The following is a 27,825-nucleotide window of genomic DNA, read 5'->3' as shown; positions in this document are numbered from 1 at the left end:
AATTATCCTCACACACCAACATCTAGATCAGTAATTATAAATCGGAAAAAGTAAACATTACAAAGCTGAAGTCTGGAGAACTCTAAGACAAACCTTCCTCCTGAAAAATATCTATTAATCATAAGTCCGTGTTTCCTAGACCTTTTCCAACTTTAAGTCCATTCTGCTACAGTTACATTTATTCCACAAGTTTTCTCACAAGTCTGTTTTGCAGAACTGTATCAGACTTCTTTTGGAAGTCATGTGTACCACATCGGCAGCATTACCATCATAACTGACTCAGTTACTTCTTCAAGAACACTCTAGCAAGTTAGTTAAACGTGACTTCCATTTACAAAATTTGTACTGGTGCTTCCTAATTAACTTAGATTTTTTCCATTAGTTAGATCTGGAATAGTTCTTTCAATACGTTTCCCCATCAGTTTAGTTAAACTGGTCTGTAGTTGCTGAGTTTATCCTGACAACTTTTAAAATAAGACAGTTCCATTTGGAATTCTTGTCCTCTGGCACTACCCCTAAGTCTAGGGTATTATTATTGCCAGTGCCTCTGCAATTTCCACTTGCACTTTGTTCAATATCCTTGGATAGATCTCATCTGGTCCCTGTGATTCATCAATTTTAAGTACCAACAGTCTATCCAATGTCATCTACTTAGCAGTTTTAAATTGTTCATGTGGCTGAGATTCCTCCTGTCACCTCCTGGGCAGTATCTCTATCCTTAGTAAATACGGATACAAATTATTATTTTAATACATTAGTCATGCCACCTGCATCCATGTGTATGTTTTCTTGTTGATCCCTCTTCAGCCCAACTACTCCTTCTTTTAACACCTTTTCATTGTTATTAGTCATTGAAGACTTTGGGATTCCCCTTTATGTTAGCTGCTCATCTTTCATTCACAATCCTGTTTGCTGGTTTTTGCTTTCTCATTTCCCTTCTGAACCTTCTATTCTTGGTTTTGTTCTTAATTGTATTTTCTGCCTCTCGCCTGTCATAAGCTCACATTTTCTTCTATATCTTAATCTCATTTTTCATCCAAGAAGCTCTGTGTTCATATACCCTACGCCTCCGTTTTGCAGGGATGTACTTCAGCTCTCCCCAAGCCCTCTCCTCTTTGAGTGTTGCCCATTATTCAGCAACAGCTCTCTTTTGCCAACCTTTGGTTCCAGGTGTTTCAAGCCCCACTTCATTCTTGCCCCATTGAAATTGGCACTTACCCCAGTTAATTATTCTGCCTTGTGGTTATCCTGTGTTGGTTTTGACTGTCGTCCTAAACCTTATGATATAATGATCATTGCTCCATAAATGGTCCACCACACACATTTGATTACTTTGATCCATCCCATTCTCATGAATCGGGTTCAGCAATGCATCCTTTCTTGTTGGATTGAAAATTTATTGTTGTAGGAAATTCTCTTGAACAAAATCCGGGAATGCTTGGCCCTCATTGCCCCTTACGCTTAAGTGAACTGGGATATTGGTAGAGTAATTAAAGTCCTCATTATAACTGCTATATGATGTTTCCACCTGTCTTTTAATTTACTTTCAGATTTGTTCCTCTTCTTGTTTTCCACTACTAGGTGGTCTTGAAATTACAGAATACAATATAAGTGCGATCGTTTTATTCTTCTATTTTTAATCAAATTGTGTCTGTACTTAAACTGTGTGAAACATCCTCTTTCTGCAGCACAATACTACGCTTGGTAACCTATTTTGCCACCCTCCTTTTTGCCTTATATATCTTTTCCAAACACCCTGAAAACAGGTATCTTTAAAATCTGTCCAAATCTTCCTTGAGCCATGTCTCTGTTATAGCCACAACATTGTAATTCCACGTAGCAATCCGCCCCTGTAACTCATCAATTTTATTAACTAAACTCTGTGCTATCACATACACACTGTGTGACCCTGATTTAGATTTCATTCTTTCTTTCTGTAATTACCCTTATTATAATAGAAAGTAGCAAATTAATGTTACCTGTTTTTCCAAGTGTTTTGGGCACCCGTGGTATTACTGTCTCATCTCCTGTCCTAGTTCCAAACACCCCCGTTGAGATAGTTTAAAGCCCTGAAAGTGCACAAGCAAAAATTCACCACAAAGAACTCATCCCCAACTCAATTCAGGTGCATCCAGCTTGTATAAGGGTCATCTTCCCTGGAACCAGTCCCAGTCATCTGGAAACTTAAAGCACTCCCTCCTTACAGTTACACAATCATCTCTTATCCTGCTACTTCAGTATTCCATTGCATGTAGCTTTGAGAATAATCCAATAATGACAACTTTTGACAGCTGCTTCTAATTTTCTACCAAACTCCCTAAATGTTGATTGCAGGACAACATTTCTTTTTGTAATTATGTCACTGGTACCAATGCAAACCACACTGTCTGGTTGTTTGGGGTAGATGCTGAAAAGATATTTCCCTTTGTCAGTCTAGAAGTAGGGGACCCCATGGAGGATTACCCATTTCAGACTAAAAGGAGAAAACTTTTTTGTGCAGTTTGAGAGTGTGTGAAATTTTCTTCCCCAAAGAACAATAGACAACTATACCATTAAATATTTTTAAGGCAGAGTTGGAAACATGTTTAATTGATAAAACGTTTTGGCACATACACATAAATGTAGAGCCATAGTAATGTAGGCCATTGTCATATCAATCATGCTCAAATCAAATAGTGGAGCAGCCTGAAGGGCTTCTAAGTCATAATATTTGTAGGTAGCAACTAGTTAATATTTTAAGTGTAGAGCAGGCACTTTTCGACACCTTTTAGATTGCATTCACTGCAACTGTTCTGATGAACTTCCATTTGCAACCTTACCCCAAAGACATGTTATTTCTTTGTTTTATTTCTGTGGTAAATGCTTCACGCTGAAACTGCTGTCCAGAAAGTACAGCTGTTTTTAACTTTTTTAAACCATTTTCTGTATTGGCGCACTGCTTGACTATGTCTTGGGTAAAAGATAGAAACAATGGATTATCCTCTTCATACAGTTAGGTTGAACCTAACCTCATTCCATAAAAATTATGAGGGACTGGAAGATGCCTTTCATTGCAATGGAGCCAGGTCAAGAGTGTGGGCAGAGGAATCATTACATACAGCAACTTGCACTCCTGCCATGCAGTGCTGATAATTGGAAGGCCAAGAATGGAGTCAGGAATTTGAGAATCGGGCTCCACTTATTCTTTTATATGTCTGCATAGTCTCATTGACTGCACAAAAATACAGTGCTACATGTTGGTTTGGGAGCACCAGTGAATGAATGCAAGTCTTTCTGCATCAGCACTCTTTCTTCAAACAGCACAAATATAAGAGTCCCTTCGGAAAAAGCATTGTAGCACTACTGGGAGACGTTGATGGAAAAAGACATCAACTAAGCACTTGATTAAAAGCCATCTAGAAAACGAAGCCCTGTCATAAGAGAAATAGGGCATAAATTGTCTAAAAATTATTTTTTGTGTCATTTCACTGGGCTTTTCAAACAATTTTCTGTGTATAGATCAGTCACTATGGCCCTTTGAAATGTGCTCAACAATTTATATATAGTAATGATGGACAGATTATTCTGAGTAATTCATGCACAAATGTAAGGGAATTGTATGAATGAGAAAATTATGTCCCTGCAAACTCCCAATCTGCTTTCTTTACTATAAACTGAATCTGTGCTTCTCAGTATGATGAGAGGTCATGGACCTGAATTATTACCCCAATTTTTTTTTGTCCATAACTGCTGCTTGACCTCTTGATTTGTTTGCAGAATTGTATTTTATTCCTGGCTCCAAAGTTATCACTGACATGTTTCTTCAGCTGTTTCAGGCATTTAAATACTGCAGCAGATTCTTTCTTCCTGCCCACCAGCCCTGCTAGAAAATCCCCCACTGCCATCAGCCTACATCCTATGGGGTATGCTTCAAAATAGTGCTAGAATCCTTCCTTGGTTTAAGAAAAAGTGACAACTTTACATTACACAACCACCAGGTCAGAAAGTGCAGCTCTGATGTACTTACATCGGGGCTTCACCCCGAAAGACAGTTTAGCCCTTTTTCTGTGGTTCACGTCTAAAACGCTGTTCAGCAAATACAGATATTTATAGATGTTTTAACATTCATTCTTTGTAGGAACATTTTGGCTCATTGACTGGCTTGACTGTGACTTGGATAGGAGATGGAAATAATGTGTTACACTCTTTCTTGTTGAGCGCTCCTAAACTTGGAATGCATCTTCGTGTTGCCACACCTAAGGTAACCTCTCTAGGATAAGATTAATCACAATATGGGAATGTTTAATTAAGTGCACATTGGTTAAAAGATTACTGTTTGTACATTATTGGTATGGTGTGATACTGTATTAATTCCTGCAGGCACATTAGGAAAGCATTTGAACTGTTGAAAAAGTAACGGCTGCTACTCTCCCAGAAGGACTGAGAGATTGAACGTGCTGAAGACATTATCCCAAATTTCATCAAATATGGATCTAACCCAAAATGCACATACAAAAGCATTTGAAATGTGTATATTCACATTATTATGGTTGCTGACAGATTAATAATCACTGACTGGTCAATAATCACACCCATTCTTTGTATAAATATTTTTGACAGCTAACAACATGGTTCTAATACATAGTTTCAAGACATGTTGTGATATTCTCAGGAGGAACAAGTAGTCTGTTAGCACTTTCTGCCATTGTGTACTCCTATCTAACTCCTTGCTATTTTACAGTGTACAAGAACCAGTAGAAATAGTCTTGTTACAAATTTCACTTCTACCTCAACAACAACTTTACAGATAGCGAAGATTCAATAGAGGGTCACCTCTTCCTTCTTGCTTCTTGTTTAGCTGACATGGTCATATTTGGGTTCTTTCCAGAGCACCACTGCATTTACTAGTTAATGCTCTTCATGAAATCCTTAAACTGTTAACGCAGCTCACTTACTCCTGATCAAGTGCTCCTTCAAAACGTGCATTCAGTAGCCTCATAAGAGGCTTTTGATTTTGACACCTTAGGGCTTTCTGCTTCTGGAATGTTTCTTTTCAACCACTTAAGAATACTTTTCCAATTTTTCACGCTCTTGTTTTCTAAAGCACTGAAAGTTCATCTAAAGGGGTCTTTTAAAATCTGATTTAAATGCACTTAAACAGATTTCCAGGCAACTCAATGACTCGCTCAGAGTTACTCCAAAATTAAACCAAAACCATGTCCATTCTGTCTTAATTCACACAACATAGAACAAACAGGCAAACAACTAATAAATTTACAGCTACACATGGTTCTATCCATTTTAAAATCCAAGTTTCCAAATAACAATATATCACAAATGTTCAGCTCCAATATGGTATTGACCCAATTTTTATTGTGGTGCTTGGAGAATCACTGTTGCTCCCAACTGAAGAATAATAAATTAAAACTCTCATCTTCTTGAGAATAGTATTAAACCCTTGTTGTCATTACATACTTAAACATTTTGTTTAATTTTTCCTAATGGAAACGTAGGAAACATTAACTGAATGCCAAAGACAGATTTGCTTTATTGCCCATTCTGCTCAGGCACAATTTATTCGAATGCTGCTATTTGCTGCTGTTCACTCGCTGCATGAGAAAGTCAATAACATACCCGTTACTGAAGTGGACAAATTTGAGTGACTGCTACCAAGTGACAAATTTTGATCCTTCTGTTCAGGATCATTTAGTTTAAGATAGCAGTCTTGTATAACCCTATTTATCGAAGTTTGCTATCAACTTAGAGGATCAATTTCATACCTTTTGCAAACTTCTTCTCTTGTTAGCCTGCAGCATCAATCGAAAAGATTTGTGAATTATGTTTTTTTTAAATAGGGCTTTGAACCTGATGCTACGGTTTCTCAGTTTGCCAAGTCATTGTCAGAAAAGGTAGGATTTCAAGTTTTGGTGGTCTTTCCATTTTGTGGGTGAAGTTGTTTATTTCTAAGAATTGTCCTTTTTTTTCAATTATTGTTGAAATTAGTGTGGAACCAAAATGTTTTTCACTAATGATCCCCTGGAAGCAGCTAGTGGAGCTAATGTTCTGGTAACAGATACTTGGATCAGCATGGGACAAGAAGAGGAGAAAGCAGAGAGACTGAAAGCATTTCATGGTTATCAAATCACCATGAAGGTAGGATCTGTGAAATCTGAAAAATATAAAGTACAAAGCATAGTTGGCAATTTTCATAAGATCATGTATTTATTCCTTTGCCTGCCTCAATCAAATATGTTCCTCAGCGTATGCATCCCAACTTTTTACCTCTGTTCTAAATTTATTTTCCAATTCCTAAATTAACTAGAATTGATTTGATTTCACCAAGGTATTGAACATTAGTTACTCGTACTACTGTAATATTGTACTTGACCAGTGATATAGCTGTGTTTTCACAGATTTCTAAGCAGTATTGTTAACTGCAATATATTTACAATACAAAACTGGTAAAGAGGAACAACGATTGGACCTGGCTGTGCTTTTTGCATAATTTGCACCATTCACAAAAGGTGAGCTTACAAAAGATGAAAAAAATCATTTTGCAGCCTGAGCTTCAGGACCTCCAGCAGCTGTATGATCCCTGCAGTAATTCTGAACCAACCAAAACAAGTGCCCATTGATTCAAATGCTGAATCACTGTCATTTGCTTGGCAACAGTGCACCTCCAGGGATACGGTCTATTCTTCATGTCAGTTCCTAAAATCAGACAGGATCAGATGAACAGCATCTATAACACATGTGGAAATAGAAAGACTCACTGCATTGTTTGTTTGCATCACTAAGTAGTATGTGTAACTCACAGCAGCTGGTGAGGCAAAACAATTTTGCACACTGGAGCCACAACATCAAATTTGGGAAGCCCTTTTCTTGAGATTTTGCATGATCTCTAACCAGATGTTCCCATTTGCCTGTGTATCTCTGCTTGCTCATTAAAGGTCATGGCCAGAGGCTCAGCATCTCCACTGGTCTCAGCTGGGGCCTGTTCTGCACCAGTCCTCCAAATGTCAAGAATCTCAACCATTTCTTTCTCCTGTAGGTAGGAGCTCACGTAGGGCTATATCCAACTTCCCCAGCTTACCCTAGTTTACTCAAAAAATGTTTTTTTCTGAGCAGTGTTCTGATGTCCCATGTATGCAATCAATATCTGGAAAGAAAATTAGACAGAGACTGTTCTCCAGCCAAAATGAGAGTTTCTGTGCTGGTGAAGGCTGACGAAGAACGTCTTGACAGTGCATCCTCTGCGGCTTGTGACTTTATCTCCTCAGTGTGGTTCAAGGGGCTTGTTAGAGCTGGACCCTGGGGCTGGGGCTCCTCTTATTTAAGATAACAAAGTGTGGAGCTGGATGAACAGGCCAAGCAGCATCTTAGGAGCACAAAAACTGACATTTCGGGCCTAGACCCTTCATCAGAAAAGGGGGATGGGGAGAGGGTTCTGAAATAAGAGGGAGAGGGGGAGGTGGCTTGCTGCCTGAGATCTTTTGCCTTTCTATAATCCCTGCACCAGATTGAAGCAGTGATAATGGAAACTGCAGATGCTGGAGAATCCAAGATAACAAAGTGTGGAGCTGGACGAACACAGCAGGCCAAGCAGCATCTCGGGAGCACAAAAGCTGACGTTTCGGGCCTAGACCCCTTCATCAGAGAGGGGGATGGGGAGAGGTAACTGGAATAAATAGGGAGAGAGGGGGAGGCGGACCAAAGATGGAGAGAAAAGAAGATAGGTAGAGAGGAGAGTATAGGTGAGGAGGTAGGGAGGGGATAGGTCAGTCCAGGGAAGACGGACAGGTCAAGGAGGCGGGATGAGGTGGTAGGTAAGAAATGGAGGTGCGGCTTGAGATGGGAGGAAGGGATGGGCGAGAAGAAGAACAGGTTAGGGAAGCAGAGACCGGCTGGGCTGGTTTTGGGATGCAGTAGGGAGAGGGGACGAGCTGGGCTGGTTTTGTGATGTAGTGGGGGGGGAGGGGAAGAACTGGTCTGGTTTTGGGATGCAGTGGGGGAAGGGGAGATTTTGAAGCTTGTGAAGTCCACATTGATACCATTGGGCTACAGGGTTCCCAGGTGGAATATGAGTTGCTGTTCTTGCAACCTTCGGGTGGCATCATTGTGGCACTGCAGGAGGCCCATGATGGACATGTCGTCTGAGGAATGGAAGGGGAAGTTAGAATGGTTCGCGACTGGGAGATGCAGTTGTTTGTTGCAAACCGAGCGGTGGTGTTCTGCAAAGCGGTCCCCAAGCCTCCGCTTGGTTTCCCCAATGTAGAGGAAGCCGCACCGGGTACAATGGATACAATATACCACATTGGCAGATGTTCAGGTGAACATCTGCTTGATATGGAGGGTCATCTTGGGGCCTGGGATAGGGGTGATGGAGGTGGTGTGGGGGCAAGTGTAGCACTTCCTGCGGTTGCAGGGGAAGGTGCCGGGTGTGGTGGGGTTGGAGGGTAGTGTGGAGCAAACAAGGGAGTCACGGAGAGAGTGGTCTCTCCGGAAGGCAGACAAGGGTGGGGATGGAAAAATGTCTTGGGTGGTGGGGTCGGATTGTAGATGGCGGAAGTGTTGGAGGAGGATGCGTTGTATCCGGAGGTTGGTGGGGTGGTATGTGAGAACAAGGGGGATCCTCTGGGGGCAGTTGTGGTGGGGGCAGGGTGTGAGGGATGTGTTGCGGGAAATGCGGGAGACGCGGTCAATGGCGTCAAGGACCCCGCAGCTTGGCCTGCTGTGTTCATCCACCTCCACACTTTGTTACCAGATTGAAGCATTTGCTTTTTACAATCTATAGGGGTTTGGCCGGTGGTAATCTGAGGTTTGCTGTCTATCGGGCATCTCCCTTTCAATGAACTTGACATCAACCTGATTAGGTTGGATTGGTTGAGATTTCAAACTTGGTTTGTTCCTTTGGTCTCTCAGGGGGTAACTGTTTTTACCACTGGAAGGCCAGATCCACCAGAGGGGATGGCACAGTGGTATACAGTCGGGAGGGAGTTGTCAAGGGTGTCCATCATCATTGATTTCAGACCCCGTGAAGTCTCATGGCTTCAGGTTAAACATGGACAGGGAAACTTCCTACTGATTACCATGCACTGTCTTCCCTCAGCTGATGAGAGAAGTACTCCTCCATGTTGAACAACACTGAGAGGAAGCACTGAGGATGGTGAGGGCACAAAATGTACTCTGGGTGGGGGATTTCAGTGTCCACAAAGAGTGGCTTAGCAGCAGTTCTACTGATCGAGCTGGTTGGATCCTAAAGTTCGTTGCTGCTAGACTGGGTCTGTAGCAGGTGGTGAGGGAACCAACAAGAGGGAAAAACATACTTGACTTCATCCATAGCAATCTGCCAGATGCAGATGCATCTGTCAATAATGTTGTCAGTAGGAGTTACCACTGCACAGACCTGGGAAAGAGAGAGTCCCATCTTCACATTGACAATAATGTCCATTGTGTTATGTGGCACTATCACTGTGCTGAATGGAATAGACTTCAAGCAGATCTAGAAATTCAAGACAGGGCATCCATGAGGCACTGTGGACCATCAGCAGCAGCACAATCTGCACCATTGTGGCCCAGCATATCCCCCATTCAACTATTCCTGTCAAGCCAGGAGATCGACCCTGGTTCAATGAAGAGTGCAGGAAGGCATGCCAAGAAGCTGCCAAAAAGGACTACTTGCATGCCAAACAGCATAAGCAGCAAGTGATAGACAGAGCTAAGTGACCCCACAACCAACAGATCAGATCTAAGCTCTGCAGTCCTGCCACATCCAGTAGTTAATGGTGGTGGACAATTAAACAACTCAATGAAGGAAGAGGCTCCACATTTATCCCCATCCTCAATGATGGAAGAGCCCAGCACATCAGTGCAAAAGACAAGGCTTTTGCAGCAGTGTTCAGCTAGAAGTGCCGAGTGGATGATCCATCTCAGCCTCTTCCAGTGATCCCCAGCATTACAGGTGCTGGTCTTCAGCCAATGCAATTCACTCTTCATGATATCAAGAAACATTTTGGAGGCACTGGATACTGCAAAGGCTTCTGGCCCTGACAATATTCTGTCAATAGTACTGAAGACATGCTCCAGAACTTGCTGCTCTCCTAACCAAGCTGTTTCAGTACATTTATAACACTGGCATCTGGATGACAATATGGAAAATTATCCTGGTGTGTGCTGTACATAAAAAGCAGGACAAATCCAATCCAGCCGATTACCACCCCATGAATCTACTCTCGATCATCAGCGAACTGGAAGGTGACATCAACAGTGTTATCAAGCAGCACCTGCTCAGTGATGCCCAGTTTGGGTTCAGCCAAGGCCACTCAGCTCCTGACATCATAACCCCCAAGTTTCAAACATGGACAAAAGAGCTGAATTCCAGAGTTGAGGTGAGAGTGACATCCCTTGAATTCAAGGCTGCATTTGTCTGATTGTGGCATTAAGGACCCCCAGCAAAACTGGAATCAATGGGTATCGGTGGGGGGTAAACTCTCTCAGACAGTAGGAGTCAGTAACTGGCACATGGGAAGATGGTTGCAGTTGTTGGAAGTCATTATCTCAGCTCCAGCACATCACTGCAGGAGTTCCTCAGGATAGTGTCCTAGGCCCAAGCATCTTCAGCTCCTTCATCAATGACCTTCCCTCTATCATAAGGTCAGAAGTGGGGATGTTCACTGATGGTTGCACAATGTTCAGCACCATTTGTGACTCCTTAGATGCTGAAGCATTTGAAGATGGACTGCAACAAGATCTGGACAATATCCAGGCATGGGCTCACAAGTGGCAAGTAATATTTGTGCCACACAAATGCCAGGGAATGACCATCACCAATAAGAGACTATCTAACTTCCATCCCTTGACATTCACTAATGTCACTATCACTGAATCCCCCAACTATCAACATCCTGGGGTTACCATTGACCAGAAGCTCAACTGGACTCGCCATATAAATATTGTGGATACAAGAGCAGGCCAGGGGCTAGGAATACTGTGGCGAGATGATACTCCCCTCCTGAACCCCTCCAACCCTGCCAGAATGCCTGCCCACCATCTACAAGGCTCAAGTCAGGAGTGTGATGGAATACTTGCCATTTGCCTGGATGAGTACAGCTCCAACAACACTCACGAAGCTTGACTCCATCCAGGACAAAGCAACCTGCTTGACTGGTACGACATCCACAAGCACCACTTCCTTCAACCCCAACATTCAGTAGCAACAATGTGCACAATCTACAAGATGCACTGCAGAAATTCACCAAAGATCTCAGATAGCACCTTCCAAACCCACAACAACTTTCATCTAGGAGGACAGGGCAGCAGATACGTAGGAACATCACCACCTCCAAGTTCCCCTCCAAGCTACTTATTGCCCTGCATTGGAAATATATTGCCATTCCATCACTGCCGTCGCTGGGTCGAAATCCTGGAATTCCCCCTCTAAGGGCATTGTGGCCAACCAACAGCAGGAAGACTGCAGCAGTCCAAGCAAGTAGTTCACCACCATCTTCTCAATGGCATCTAGGGATCGGCAACAAATGCTGACCAAATAGCAACACCCACATCCCACAAATAAATAAAAAAAACAACTGTAGAGAGAGAAAGAGATTTAAGATTTAAAATCTAATATTGCTCTTAAGAATTGAAAAAAATGGTGGAAAATGGCATTTTTATGCTACTCCTTTGTATTGGCAAGACCAAACACAGATTGGGTAACCACTTTGCAGAACACATCTGCTCAGTCTGCAGGAATGAACCTGATTTGCATCTTTTTGCGATTCCAATAAACCATTTGCTCCCATGCCAGCATTTCCATCTATGACCTGTAACAGTCTTCCAGCAAAGCATAGGCAGCCTGGAGGATCAACAGCCAATTTTCCCCTTAGGCACCTTACAGCCTTGAGGACTCAAAGATTAAGCTCCACAACTTCTGAGTATGGTGCCATAGTATTTCCAGGCAAGTCTTGTTTGTGTCTTACTGGCTTTGCTCTTAGCGGGGAGGATCTATTTTCTCCCATTCACACATTACATTCACACCTATTTATCATATTATATTTCCTTCACCACCATCAGTTCTACCTTTTTGCAGTAGCTTTTCCTGCCCTTTTGTCAATAGCGTTAAAAACGCTATTCTTAAGCTCCTTTCAGTTCTGAAGAAGAGCCAAACCAGACTCAGCAGAGGCTTGGGGACCACTTTGCAGAACACCTACGCTCGGTTCGCAATAAACAACTGCACCTCCCAGTCGCGAACCATTTTAACTCCCCCTCCCATTCCTTAGACGACATGTCCATCCTGGGCCTCCTGCAGTGCCACAATGATGCCACCCGAAGGTTGCAGGAACAGCAACTCATATTCCGCTTGGGAACCCTGCAGCCCAATGGTATCAATGTGGACTTCACCAGCTTCAAAATCTCTCCTCCCCCCCCCCCCACCCCCACTGCATCCCTAAACCAGCCCAGCTCGTCCCCGCCTCCCTAACCTGTTCTTCCTCCCACCTATTGCCACCTCCCACCTCAAGTCTCACCTCCATTTCCTACCTACTAACCTCATCCCACCCCCTTGACCTGTCAGTCCTCCCCGGACTGCCCTATCCCTTCCCTACCTCCCCACCCATACTCTCCTTTCCACCTATCTTCTTTTCTCTCCATTTTTAGTCCGCCTTCCCCTCTCTCGTTATTTATTTCAGAACCCTCTTCCCCCTCCCCCTTTTCTGATGAAGGGTCTAGGCCCAAAACATCAGCTTCTGTGCACCTAAGACACTGCTTGGCCTGCTGTGTTCATCCAGCGCCAACTTCGTTATCTCCAAATCAGACTCGAAGTGTTAATTCCGTTTCTGTCACCACAGATGCAGCCAGACCTGTTGAGTTTCTCCAACATGTTGTGTTTTAATAGTTTTAAATTAATTTTCAGAGAAACAATTGCAAAATGAGAAAAGCATGTTTGCAAACACTGGGTGGTCTAGGTTTGTAATGTCTGGAAGTGTGGTGGAAACCGTTTTAACTGAGGCATTCAAGAGGGTATTGGATGAGTATTTAAATAGAAACAACTTGCAGAGTTATGGGGAAAAGGCAGTAGTTTGGCACCAAGTCAAGATGCTCAGAGAGCTGGTGTAAACACTGGTGATTGGCTAAATGGCATCCCTCTGTACACCACCAATTCTGCAGTTCTGTGATTGCACATGAGGCATCTGACTGAGATGTTTCACACCCAGTCCCTTGTGATGGTCCTGTGCATGTGGCAGCTTGACAATGTGAACTCACACTCATGGGACATGAAGCATTGAGGAGTCTGTGGTGCACGTTCTAGCACAACACAGCAGATCATTTAGCCTTTTGCAGCACTGGAGCTGAATTCTCCTGAGCCAGCCACTGTGGCTGACTTCTGCAACCACCTCTGACCAGGCTACTTTCCTCATTCAGAATGACCTCGCGTGCCATCACTGGGGGAAAGAACTTCCCTGTTATCTAGGACAGCCTTTTGGGGAACCACTAGGTAGGTGTTACGAAAGAGCGCTGTTACTTTTTGCCTGGTCTTTGACATTGCCAGGAGTTGTTGGGGTGATGAGAAAAGGTCGAATGATACTCCTGGATTGCAGATGCTGCCCAAGTACCTGTAAAATATTAATGCTGCAGTGTTGGAGCCTCGAAGGATCCAGTGAAGGGGGTAACTTCCTACCCATAAGCTTTGGCATTTGTAATATGTAATGAGCTGACAGGAACATAATCAAGCAAGGAGACACAACCCACTGGAAATACTTCTAGCTTTTAGGCCCACCTTCGTACTTCATCTCAAAAAAAATACCATGTTGAGTTCCTGGGCTGCATTTTACCCTTTGCATTAGTCAGTTTTGCAATAAGGATCAGCATTTTCCTTCATTCATCCTCCTGCATTCAAGAGCTTTCCTGTCGTAACATACAAAGGTGAAAAAGAATATTGTTGTGAAATGTGAAACATACTACACAATTAAATTGAGAGAAAGGTGTGTGGAAGTTGCTGATTACCAAATAATACATTATTTATTCAAGTTTGTATGTGATAAGTAGCCATTTGATATTGGTAAACTAACCTTTGGAACCATAAACCATTTTGCATTATTAACCTCAAAAGAAATATGGCAAAAATTGGAGTTGGCAAGTGTATTCAATATTTATTTAATGCTTATAAGTAAGAGCATTGTGGATACAGTACTTAAAAACAGTCAAAATCACTGATGTTGGCCACTGTGGTGGTAATGTAATTTGCTTTTTATAAGCAGAGTATGACTTCTTAGCTCCTGGTTATAACAATGAAAATACTCTGCTAGCTGGTGTGTATAACTGCATATAGTGTTTATTTTAGAAAGTGAGGAATCTACTAAAGCAATGTAGTGTCTATAAGGGTTAAAGAGCACATTCTGTAGCATGGTGTGAAGCTGGATGAACACAGCAGGCCAAGCAGCATCAGAGGAGCAGGGAAGTTTGAAACATCGGCAGTTCCTACTATCTCTGTAACATTCTGTAGCATTTTGTTTAGGAATGGCCTGCCTTGAACTACCTCTTATAAGAGGTTTTGGGACTGGCAGCCTTAATCCAACAAAGGGCTCAAGTGGTTTCATAAACAGTTTGTCATTCAAAGCCTTTTATAGCATTTTCACTAAGTTATTTCAATTGCTATGTACAATGGCAATTCTGAACGGTTGCTGCCCAAACCAGCTTAATACATTATAAGCAGTGCTTTTCTTATATAACTAACTTCAGTGGGTATGGCTCGTTGTAGTGTCATTTTCTTGTTGGAAGCTGTCCGTAGAAAGTGGGCAAAAGTTGAAACACATTCGCATTAAAACTGGATGGGTGTATTCAATAACTTATGCTTTTTATGTTATTACAGACTGGACAGTATGCTGCACCTAATTGGGTGTTCCTGCATTGTTTGCCACGAAAACCAGAAGAAGTTGATGATGAAGTATTTTATGCCACAAACTCTCTGGTCTTCCAAGAAGCTGAAAATAGAAAATGGACAATTATGGTAAGAAAATGAGAAGATTGGATGTATAACTTGTGAAAGCTACAGTTGTAATAAGAACAGAAGTCACCATGGTCAAACAGTAAAGCTTCTTGAAATATTTCTAAGCACATACAAGAACATGAAGTTTGGGATTATGTTCAGCATGAACTGTTCGGGCCAAAGGGTCTGTTTCCATGCTGTATGACTCTGTGAACCGTACATTGCTGAATATAGTGAAAATCATTACATTTTGGAAATACATTATCATGTAATGAGCTAAAATAAGGTTACTTTTCTTCCAATGTGATTTTTTAAAAACTTACTGCTATCATCCATTTGCCTATCAGTCTGTGCAGTTAGTTTATACAAGCTGATTTATAATTGTAATATTTAACAGATCAAATGTGTTCCATTTGATTACGAATCCTAGTTTTATTTAATGGATCATTTATGTTGCAGTTTCTAGATTAACTCAGTTTAGTTTTCACAAGTTGTGCCTTAATTGCTTTGAAGTTGCCAACCTGGGAGTGATTCAAAATTTGGCATATGGTGTGTGATCACCTCTAACAGCTAGCTACATAGATCATGGGCTTTGCACCAGTTGCAGTGGAATTGTAACCATGCAATATCATGTTATTAAAATTTAATTTTATACTTTATAAAATGACTGTTCGTCGGACTTCTTTTACATTTCTAAAATTAGGAAGCTACACAACAAGAGATATAATTGTTTCATAACATTAAATATTCATAGCAGCAATTCAAAATAGATGTCCAGATGTTCAATTATGCTTTAAGGTACATAGGCACAAAGTCAGAAGCACAGGCCAGTACACAGTTTGTCCATATTATTTCATCACTCGGAACTACAGCAGATACAAGCATCAAACAACTATTTTCCGTGAAATGGAAGCTTAAGAGAATTGTAGGTGTGCTAATAGCAGTGGAATTTTAATTCAGCATTCTTTATTGGCACACAACTTTTAGCACCAGGAGTCTGAAACTTTATTTGATTCAGCAGCTATGAGTCTAATCTATAGTAGATTCATAAATACTACAACTAATATTTAAAATGTTTTAAATAATTGTAATATTAGGAAAGAACTGCAACATGTCTCCTGCTCCTCTCATGCAACACAAAAATGCAACAACTTTTGTCAAGCTGGAAACTCCAAGAGTTACTAATATAAGGAAAAATACATGTTCAAACCCTTTAAGCTTGTACATTTTAGACAAGCTTTCTGATTTTAGGGTTAAATCTGTTAATCACAGAAGGAGAATTAATTACAAAATTAAGGCTAAATCTGATGGCACGATTGTTGATTCAATTAAGTGTTTTGTTATTCATGCAACTGCTTTCTGCATTGACCTAGGAAGCACATCATCCACTCTGAACCATCAACCATTTAAAACAATTCAATAACCTTTGCCACAAAGAATAGTTCAATGGAGTTCCATGGGAGAGCAGATTCCGACAATGGAACAAATGATGCCTGCCAGTTCATTTTAGCATTATACAACTTGTCCTTTCCCAAACTATTCAGTTTTATTTCTTTAATCATTCACGGGATGAGGGCGTTGTTTGTGAGGCAAGATTTATTGCCCATCCCCAATTGCCCAGAGGGCAGTTAAGAGTCAGCACATTGCTCTGGGTTCTGGAGTGACATGTAGGCCAGACCAGGTATGGATGGTAGTTTCCTTCCCTAAAGGACATTAATGAACCAGATGGGGTTTTCTGACAATTGACAATGAATTCGTGGTTATCATCAGACTCTTAATTCCAGATATTTATTGAATTTAAATTTCACCATCTGTCATAGTGGGTATCAAACCTGAGTCCCAGAACGTTACCTGCGTCTCTGGATTAACAGTCCAGCAATAATACCACTAGTCCATTGCCTCCCAATTTGCATTCAATACAGTTAATTTCATGTTTTTTTTTCTGTATTTGAGAATAAACTAAAACCTCAATGAAAAAGGTTAAGTATAAACAACTTAAAATTACTCAAACAAAAACAGAAATTGCTGGAAAATCTCAACAGGTCTGGCAGCATATGTGGAGAGAAATCAGAGCTAACATTTCGAGTCCTGTGACCCTTCAGAACTGATTACTCAAGTTGTGCTCACAAACAGGAGTTTCCCTTCCCATTTAATTATTTAATGAAGTACCATGCCGTAAAATGGCTGTCTCCATTTTGTTCCCTCAATTTCCATGCTAGTGCATCTGTCTATCTTTATAATTTCCTTTCGTGCTATAACATAGCAGAACTGTGTTCCTCCAATTCAGTCTTTTTTGTACATCCCTGATTTATTTCACCGCATAAGTGATGATCATTCCTTCAACTGTCTCATATCTGAGCAGTGTATTTTCTGCTTTATACCTCTTGGCTTCAATACCACCATCCTCCTTCCAAAAGGTCCTGAAATCCCACCAGTTTAGCAAAATTTCTGGTCACCTGTTTTAATATCGATCATGTTCCTGTGAAGATCCATCAGACATTTTGCTGCTTTTATAGGATTTATAATGTTAATTATGTTACAGGCAATATATAAATGCAAAGTTTCAGTAATGATAATGCTGAAAATGAAGAAATGAAATTATGAATAGTCATTTGATTGTACAGAATTTGAGTATTGCTTGAAAAAAAAGGTACTTTTAGTTCATGTTGTTCATTTTACAGTCATTGCAGGCAAGTATCCCAACATAAAGGAAAACAACATTTTATACCATTTGAGAAGAGAGTACTGATCGGTTGGCATGTGGACCCTGGTTGTTAGATGCATCAGTTAGATGATGGCTAACAGTTAACCACCAAGGTTTGTTTAAATTTCACCAGGCAGGTTGAGTCTGATTGCTCAAGACATTGCTGTTAGGAATGAACCAGAGATAGACTGTCGCCTATTTTGTTAAATTGGAAGCAAGTTGCAATATGTAATAATGTTCTTTCCATCTGGGAAGATTGGCTGTTGGGCATGCAATGCTGCACATGTGTGCGCACTGGAAGCTACCTATATTAATCCACAAGGCCCCGTTATCTGCAAACAGAAAGTACATGTGCATGTGTTGGATACCTATTGGAATCCCAGTCGGGTATGTCGTCTGCAATGGATCTAGCTAGTTTTTTTTAATACTTGTATGGCACCTTACCATCCTAACAGACTCCTAGTGCTAAAAATATTAGCTCGTGTCAGCAACAGATTCATGTAGATGACTCCACAGGAATCCAGCATTGTACTACTGAAATTTTTTTTATGGTTTTAACATGAATTACCTCTTGTTTGTGTTTTCTTTAAACAGGGTGCAATGGTAAGCATGCTAACGGATTATACGCCAAAGAGCTCCAAGCCAAAATTCTGAATCCTTTCATCCAGCCAATGTCAAGATGCAATGAAAGGATAATACGAAAAGCTTCCAGAAATGTTTTAACTCAACAATTTGTTTTTCTATAATTGTATTACAACATTTCACTACACAATGATGACGGCATGGCTAATTAGCAGTAATCAAGAAGAAATTAATAGTTCACAAGAGACCCTTTTGATCGATGAAGAAATACAAATATGATGTCCAAGCATCTCATGTTATCAGTCTACATCCTGTCCTACTCAACATCCACAATACAAGCCTAAAGATAATAAAAAAAGCCAGTGAACATGTAACTGTACAATTCTTTGACCTAGTTATGTATATTTTGTCAGCATGTATTGTTTAGAGTAGAGAAACATTTAGTGAACCATCTCATCATCTCATTGAGATACAGTCAGTTAAATCTGTTAAGGGATACTGTCTAAGGATATGGGCCACGCCACTCACGAATGAGAATGGGGAACAATTTACCCAGAGAGTGATGAGATTGTGGAAATTTATGCTGCAAAAAAACGGTTGAAGCCAAAATATTTGATGTTTCCAAGAAGGAGTTAGATATAGTTCTGAGGTCAAAAAGGATTAAAGGGTATAGGGATATAAAATGGAAACAAGCTGCTGAGTTAGATTATCATGTCATGATCATTTTATTCACATTTATTCATGAGAATTATTAATTAGAAGCAGAATGGAAATGTATATTTTATGTATGACATTCTCTCTGATAGCATGACTTTACAGTCAGTATCAGTCAATAGAGTCAGCATTAGTTACATTCACATGGATCCACAGGGGTGAATTTTCCAATTGCAAGTTCTTAGCAGGGAGCCTTGCCCACTCAAGTCATCCATACTAAAATGGTGTGCAACATCCATGGTTTTCCATTCACTAATGTTAATGGATTGAAAAGATGTACAATTTCCAAAGGCTGGGAAAGTGTAATCATAAAATCCACCATGTCTATTTCTCAAAAGTAATTAAAAAAGAACTAACCTTACATTGTCAGCCACTGATTCACCATGTTGTTCAACCTGCTTGTGGTGTCTTGGATGTTAACTGCTAAAGTACTGGCTCAAAAGCTTTCTATTCATCTTTTGGGATTCAGGTTTTCGTAACTATCATTTTTTCACTTTTGGCACTTTGATGGACTGTATTATTTTGCTGAATGTCTAAGGATCTAGAACATTGCATTCATCATATTAGGTAATGGCTGATTGTATTGTGTTTCTACCATTTGATATGATGATTCTGGACAAGAATTCAAAAGTATCAAATAGAACATTCTAAGACATGTCTGTTCCAATTGTTAATTCATAAAAATAGCAAGCAATTCTGGTCATGGATAACAAGGTGTAGAGCTGGATGAACACTGCAGGCCAAGCAGCATCAGAGGAGCAGGAAAGCTGATGTTTTGGGCCTGGACACTTATTCAGAAAAATTTTCTGAAGAAGGGTTAATGCCCAAAACGTCAGCTTACTTGCTCCTCTAATGCTGCTTGGCCTGCTACGTTCATCCAGCTCTGCACCTTGTTATCACAGATTCTCTAGCATCTGTAGTTCCTACTATCTCTAAAGCAATTCTGATCAGCTTTAATTAAACAATAGAAACAACTTGCATTGTCTAAGTGCTTTGCTGGGTAATGAATGATGAGTGGGTAAAAGAAGAGCCTATTGGACGGCTTAGTAGAAAGCCGTGCTTGGCCATGCTTCTGGAGGGAACTGGCAAGGCAGGACCATTGTGGTTGAAGATGTAGCTAGCAACAATGAACTGGAAGGATCAGCTAATGAAAAATATACTGGGGTCAAGACAGCATAGGTTTTGTGCAAGAGCATGGACTTGATGAGATTGCTGAAGTAGAGATATTCTTTGCAACTGCACTAAGGTGAACAGAGGGATGTCCTAATCTTTATTGTTGCTGGAGATAAGGTATGAGTGTAGGTTAAACCTCTGGTATACAGGTTGTCAAGACAGACCGCCATGGTTTGGATTTTTCAGCTTCCAGCAGAAGGGTTTTATTTGGTCTGTCTAGAATCACATTTAATCCTGCACACATCCTCCACTCTTCAGACCCAAGATTAGTTCTCAGTCCCCATTCCTATGCCTCATCAGCAATAACACTTCCTTGCTGATACACATTTTCTCTGTTAACTTTTACTATGAACAGCCCTTTTAAGACCTCACCCTTTGGCCATGTAGAAATATGTTATGGGATGGAAGAGCACTGGCCTACATTGGAAGGGGAGCACATTGCAGTACATACTTGTATGTGGATTAATCAGGTGATGATAGGTTAAACTAGTGTGCAACATTTGACTGAGAGATTCAGAACATCAACATGGCTATTTTCCTATACCAGCTTGTCATATATTACCAGAGTTCAGTATCTATCAATACTGGATTTGTTTTCCCTGTTATTCTTAACATGATGAGGGTGCGCTGGCAAGGCAACATTTATTGCCCATACCTAATTGCTCAGAGGTTGGTTCAGAGTTAAACTCATTGTGGGTCTAGAGTCACATGTAGATCTGATCAGCTAAGGATGACATTTTCCTTCCCTAAAGGACGTTAGTGAACCAGATGTGTTTTTCCAACAATCAATTCATGGTCATTATTAGATTCTTAATTCCAGATATTTATTGAATTCAAATTTCACTATCTGCCATGGTGGGATTCAAACCTGGGTCCCCAGCACGTTATCTGGGTCTCTGGATTAACAGTCCTGCACTAATACCACTTGGCCATCATGTCCCTGTCTCAGAAGGCTGTACCCAGACCTATGTTAAGAATTTCGGGATACTTCAGTTCTTTTTGAAGGCCCTGATTCTTAACTGCTAACATTTCTGTTCTTGTATGGTTGTATGCATGCAATGCTGAAGAAGATGGTAATAGTACACTCATATTTTATGGTGAGTTGTTTTGCTCAAGCCAAGAATTTGGTACTGCATTATGCCTATCAAGAGTTAAACACTGGAATTTTTGTTTAAACTTCAGGCTTGTTGGATTGTGACAATTCACTTTGGGAAATACAAATTGTCTCCACACATTGCAAAGGGAGATCTGAGCTAATTCGACCTGGCAGGCCAATACCAGAATGTTGTGCTTCTCTGGTATCGCAGGACACTGTTTAGGATGATGCTCAATTACCTAGGAAGTGTTGTCTCAAAGAGACAGAGGAAAATACCAGATGAATAATTAGAATGTCATTTTATTCATCTGTGAAGGAGGATTGGAGTTGATGAATCTGAAGAATGGATAAGTGTAAAATGCTATCTTACAATAATGTGAAAGTCAAAAAGAAGATAAATAAATGGAAAAACAAGACTGCAGTAGATTATTTCTGTCATTTGTAAATATCCATCAATACTGGTGAATTCTTCATCTAAAAAGGATATTCCAAAATCCATAGGAGCCTGAAGGCAAATTTGAAGTAATGTTGCAATGAATTGGATGAGTCAACATTTTTTGTAAGCATACATACACCTGGAACAATTCTGATGAAGAACTTTCACTCAATAAAATTTCAAGGTGCTTTCAGACATGCTGTGATTCCCACGTTTTCTGTTTTGTTAATTTCTTCCAGTCAATTTTTACTGATCTAGCGGGAATGTAAAATTAAACTCATTTAAATAATTAATACTGATTTCAAAATAAAACTAATTATACACATACTAGTGTTACTTAGGAAGAGTAAACGTGTCCATGTCGTACCCACTGGCATTTCACTTAAAATTGTAATTACAAAACAACCCATATTTTTCTGTTTCCATCTTTCAATGGACATAAAACATTTAATTTTGTGATGATTGAAGGAGTCTTATGCAAAACAAAAGCCCTTATGATTTTATACATATTTGCTTTCACAGCTTGTACGTTCACTTGTTCCCATAGAAACCATTTAGCCTTTGTGAACTCTGCTGAGGTTCCCATACATTCCCACTGACAACAGCTTTTGTTTATAAAAGCGGTGAAAGTATAATTACTGTGGGAATGTTTGTGACCCTTGGAAGTTGTTAAAGATGCAGGAATGAATGGTAGTATACTCCACTTGATAACAGAATCTGGTTTCCCAGTGTTTGCTTAATGTCTCCTTTACAAGTTACCTATAAATATAACCACAAACTTAAGACGATTTGACAGGACTGTTGAAGCAGCTTCAAATCCATAAAGGTGTGCACTTTGGCACAAGCATCAGTATGCAGCATTGAGAGAAAGCCTTTACAATATATCTTGTCTATCAGTAATAATATCTACGCAATATGCATTTATGAAAAACACAATACATATGTAATACACTTCAAATTATTTGATTTGGACTACATAATTCTTTTTTCATCAACATATTTTTCAATCAAGTTTTTTTTAAGTTTCTGGGGTGAACCGGTGCCCTAGCTCACACAGTAAAGATAGGATGGCAATAATCATGTTTAAATAACGTTCCATAAGTTCTGACAGATAACACTTTCAACCTCTTTGGAATATCAGTCTGAATACAAATTGTACTACTTGTTAAAAATGTAAATTTTTTTCCCATTTTGATGTATTTTGCCAATTGTACTTTTCCACTGCATTGCTGGATCTAGATCTGTGCTCTTGATCTCTGTTACAAGTTTCTGAAGCTGAATTTTGAACAAAACCAAAAAAATCTATAATTTTCCCACAAAATTAGGGACACCATCTCTAAAGTAAAAGTTATTCAATCTAAAATTTGTTTTAAAGTAATGATTGTAAAATCAGGTTAAAAGTATGTTCCCTGCAAAAGCAATTATGTACAACCTGTGATTAATCTACAGACGCTGTGCAATCCTAACTTCTGGTCACCAGGGTGCCTCATGGAACTTTGAAAATAGGACCAGAGAGGCCCTGCCCTGTCGTCCTTTGCATCTAAGGCTTGTTTCAGGCTGGTTTCATCAAATGGGGAAAAGACCCAAAAAATCGATTTATCACCTGGCCACATGTTAGATAACTACAGTAGGATGGTTAAAATACATTGGGTTCTCAATTTGGTCAGGTGCTTCTCCAAAATACGGAAAAATGACAGGGACTTATTGGAATGGACAAAAAAACTAATTTGTTTGTTACATGCATGGAACATTATCAGAAGAAATAGTCCCGTATAAAAATGTGGTGTTCTGAAATGAAACAAATTCCACATGATACAGCAGAAATGAAAACACATTACCTTACCTCTACGTCAGACGTGAAGATCGCACGTCTCAGGAACTAATAAAAATTAAGCGTTTAAGACCTCAGGGCTTGGATAACAAATGCAAAAACTCCCGGACGTGGGAAATCAGAAATAAATATAGAAAATAGGTGAAACGTAAGACATTACCAAAGCTTTACATCTTGCACACATCAAACCAATTAGAATGCCAAATTTCAATTACAATTTATATTACCAGAAAAAAAGATGTTGATCGGCAACTTTATTCATTGTCCTGTAGTAATTTTGCAAAGAACAGGGTCTTTGTATATAAATATGCGTCATCTACAGCAAGTAACCTTACGACAGAGCCTGTTGAGAAACTCAGCGGCTCTGGCACATCTGTTGGGAAAGAAACAAAATTAATGTTTTCGGTTGATGTGACTTGTTTGGGACTAATTATTCTTAAATTGGTTGCTGGTGTGGCGCAATCGGGTCTCAGCAAATGCTGGGAATACTCAGCAGATCTGGTAGAATCTGTGCGGGAACATAAATAGCGTTTAATGTGGCTGGCCTTTCTCAGAAATGCATATCTAAGTAGTGAGCAAGTGAAAAATTCAGTGATCATAGAGTTTGAGTTTTATTAAGGCCGATTGAATTTACAGGAGGATTATAGCTTTTTGATTTCTTTCTAACAAATCAAATACAGTTTCAGCATCCAAACATAGATTTCATCTTGAGAGGTTTCAATATCTAAACATCTAAGTTGAATTATTATTTGAAGCATCAATATTTAAAGACATTTTTATTCTAGAATCACATTTTGTTGACGAACACGGCATATGAATTAAGCAGAAGGATCTCGACCCGAAACATCAAACTTTCCTGCTCCTCTGATGCTGCTTGGCCTGCTGTGTTCATCCAGCTTTACACCACGTTATCCTAAATATGAATTAAGCATACAGCTCGCAGAATAACTGGTTGAGGACACAAGTAGTGGCATAAACCTGTGCCAGGTGGTCAATACCACAATTTCCACGTGGTCGATTTCCTGCAGGCAGATGCTGGTTTGAAACTGAAAAAAAATCAACTCAGATATTGAAGTGTGAAGCTGGATGAACACAGCAGGCCAAGCAGCATCTCAGGAGCACAAAAGCTGACGTTTCGGGCTGATGAAGGGTCTAGGCCTGAAACGTCAGCTTTTGTGCTCCTGAGATGCTGCTTGGCCTGCTGTGTTCATCCAGCCTCACATTTTATTATCTTGGATTCTCCAGCTTCTGCAGTCCACATTATCTCTGAACTCAGACATTGGATTTTTGAAATCAAAACGATAACTTGCGGAGATGCAGGCTGGTCGAGCTGCACGTATGGGGGAAGAGATAACCAATATTCTAGGTTTGGCAGTGGAGAACAGAAGCGACACAGTTTATAAGCAAGTAGTGAGTTAGCCTGTTTCCTCACACTACAGGGGCAGACTTACAGTAGAATAATAATAGCTGTCACTGGGCTGTTCTTACAAACTTCCTGGCGATTTAAACATACATCGATCCACGTCTTTGCCAGTGGTTTCGGCGTTATCACAACGGAAGGCTGCAAAACCTTTAACAGGTTCACGCCTCGTTAGTGCACAGCTATGCAGTTTACTGCAGAAACAGGTTAATTCCTGAAATTACGTGAAATCCATTTTCGCCCCAACCAACGTCAGTTTCAACCACCTCGGTTGAGGGTGGGAATTTGATAAGAATGAGGAAAGGTATCAAGAGGACTGATGTTCTGGGGGAGGTCGCATGGGACAAGGATGAGCATACAAAGTGGCAAATAGAAACAGGAATACAACCGAAAAATACTGCAACAGATCTCAGAGATATACACGTGGGGTGAACATATTAACGTCGACTAAGAAAAAAATGGATTCCACAAATAACATGTTTTTCAATTGAATTAATGTTTCGGCGCTTCAAACAATTATTGTGAGGAAATTAAATCTCATCCCTCTGTGAATGAGAAACCGTACCCATGGCACAGTGGCAGAGCGCGGGAGGGGTGGTGACTCTAACTGAGCAGCGAAAGGAGATTGAACAAAAGGTTTCTGAACGTGAATACCCACCCTGCTTCATTCAGCAGTGACCGGACATCGTGTACCAGCATGCTCATTCCTAACCCCAACTTCATCCCCAGAAAGTTCCAGGCAAATGTCTGGAAATAAAAACATGATTGCTGTTACTGTTCGGGAACGAGGCAAAGATGAAAGGTTTTCGGCTACATTTTGAACCATTCTGAAATAAATAGCTGCGCAATCCTCAAACATTTAGCAGCATCTTATTTACGTGCTTCTCTTTCGGAGGCCACCCTACAAATTTTAACTTGTACGTATAAAATGAAGTGTAACAAGCCGATGTGAATCCCATTCGCCTTCTACCTCTATCCATTACCAGTAACGGGCTGCTAAGGAGACATGAACCTTCAGCCATAAGCATATAATTACGGTTGCGATCTTTTCGATTTAATGGCTTGTTTGTAATAATGCTAATGTTGCCTCGAGTTTATTTGGCATTAATTTTGTTTCAGGTCAAATTAAAATCGATCAGTACGACTCTTCCCCCTTCCACGTTAATTTCAAGGAAAGCTGGAATATGAAGAAGTACGAGGCTGTGTTTGTTGGGTTGAGATGAGGGTAGGGCACGCCTGTGGATATAAATCCCAGCTAATCGGGCAAGAATTGTCTGTTTCTGTGCTGGAAACGTTACGCAATTGCATCTCTGCACAAACGTACGCATCATTCACAAATTTAGGGTCGTCGACTCTTTCCCGTTTACCCATCAATAAAACACGCGGAAATGAGAAGCTACATCTGCACCAACTTTCAGTCTCCGGGGCGGCTTCGAACGTCTGGCCTCAGCGCAGAGCTCACAGCTGACGCTCTCCTCGCTGACACCAGCTCCTCCACAGAGCGAAGCAACCTCTCCGGCTGCAGCCGCGTGCTCCTTGGAGTTGACGTTTAGGGCTCATTGCGGAGCTGACGTCACGAGAGGTGTTGATTGGTCCGGTGACGCAGCACCGCCGCTGAATGACTCGAGCGCTGCAGTCTCCTGGCACTGAGAGGAGGAGGCACGGCAGAGCCGCTGGAGCGTAAACGCATAGATTATTATGGCATCGCGGCGAATGGAGACTAAACCGGTGATAACGTGTCTCAAAACACTCCTCATCATCTACAGCTTCGTTTTCTGGGTAAGAGCGGTAGATTATTTGCTATTTTTAATTCCTGATTACAAGAGACCAAGAAAAACAGTATCTGTGTTTTTGCTTTGCGGGCGGGTGCTTGGTACAAAAATAGAAGATTGAAAAGCAAGAATACTGGAGCCGCTTCTTCACATTTAACCTTGTCCCCTCTGCCTAAATGTTTAACACTTTGACCCGATTTACAAAATCTTAGGCAGACAGTGGCAAGAATCAAAAATGAACCATGTCTTTCATACTGACGCACTGACGGGCGAGAATACTGCAGCAAAAATGAGAGATCATCAGTCCCACGGAGAACCTCGCCCCCTCCCCTCCCGCAACTTTGTTTGTGCTGTTTGAATGATTCGCCCACAGAATAAAGCCATGGTATTTCTGTTTAATATTTATTGTGTAAATTAACATTTTCATTGATAGTGCGCCAACCCCGTCCGGATTCAAGATTCAAAGCAACTTCCATTCGGTTGCCTTCGCATTCCTTGAGATTTATTTCTCACCTTTTTTAGATACAAACGTGTATTCTACAGTTCCCACATTGAATGAAGCAATCCGTGCTGCCGCATTGTTGAATAATTCCTGGTGTATTTTTGAACGAACGCAGTCGTGAAGTGATTCGCACGGCGACTTGTTACTCGATTGCAGTATTTTCAACCTGTACGCTACATTTGAAGGTGGATTTTTTAAAGCAACGGAAATAACTTATTTTTGTTTAAATAATTACTTTATCTCCCCCAAAGCTTCCTTTTACCGGAGAAATATTTGCTTCATTGCTAAGGATTTACTGTAATCCGACTGAAGATCCGGAAAACCTATTTTAAAATCTTAGTTTGAGACTTGAACATGATAATAGCAGACCAGTAAATGTTGTTATATATAGCATGTTATCATTATGCTTAAAGCCTATTGTGGCTGCATGCTATCAATTACGATGTCGGAAGTTAACTGTGCGAAGGGAGCTCCAGCGATTTGTGGCTAGATGCGTACAGTGTTGAAAGCTAGGAATGCACCATGGGTGAGGTTTGGAAGACCCCAAAGATCTTGGAAGGTTGTAGGGCTCAGAAAAATTCTAGGCATGGTGAAGGACGAGGTCATTGAGACATTTGAAGATAATGATGAGCATTC

At 40.7% G+C, this 27,825-nt stretch overlaps 2 protein-coding genes and 1 long non-coding RNA gene across 3 annotated transcripts in view; 2 read left to right on the top strand and 1 right to left on the bottom strand.

Moving 5' to 3' along the window:
• otc (ornithine transcarbamylase) overlaps positions 1–21,857 on the top strand; it is a 67,081-nt gene extending 45,224 nt beyond the window's left edge. Inside the window, exons 6-10 of the mRNA XM_048540131.2 lie at positions 4,118–4,240; positions 5,835–5,888; positions 5,983–6,132; positions 14,843–14,980; positions 18,258–21,857. Of these exons, the coding sequence (XP_048396088.1) occupies positions 4,118–4,240; positions 5,835–5,888; positions 5,983–6,132; positions 14,843–14,980; positions 18,258–18,317 (525 nt within the window). The 3' untranslated portion in view covers positions 18,318–21,857. The remainder of the gene's footprint in view (positions 1–4,117; positions 4,241–5,834; positions 5,889–5,982; positions 6,133–14,842; positions 14,981–18,257) is intronic.
• Positions 14,106–26,694, bottom strand: LOC125456750 (uncharacterized). The gene is made up of 3 exons (XR_007248506.2): positions 26,328–26,694; positions 25,574–25,662; positions 14,106–14,954 (listed from the first exon to the last, which is right to left on the bottom strand). It is a non-coding gene; the product is annotated as an uncharacterized LOC125456750 (long non-coding RNA).
• tspan7b (tetraspanin 7b) overlaps positions 26,515–27,825 on the top strand; it is a 90,274-nt gene continuing 88,963 nt past the window's right edge. The window contains exon 1 of the mRNA XM_048540132.2: positions 26,515–26,694. Within this exon, the coding sequence (XP_048396089.1) occupies positions 26,614–26,694 (81 nt within the window). The 5' untranslated portion in view covers positions 26,515–26,613. The remainder of the gene's footprint in view (positions 26,695–27,825) is intronic.

This window comes from Stegostoma tigrinum, chromosome 12 (genome assembly GCF_030684315.1).
Source record: "Stegostoma tigrinum isolate sSteTig4 chromosome 12, sSteTig4.hap1, whole genome shotgun sequence".
In the NCBI taxonomy this organism is placed as follows: domain Eukaryota; kingdom Metazoa; phylum Chordata; class Chondrichthyes; order Orectolobiformes; family Stegostomatidae; genus Stegostoma; species Stegostoma tigrinum.
Note: the sequence above shows the minus strand (reverse complement) of the source record. Positions and strands in the feature narration are given on the sequence as shown.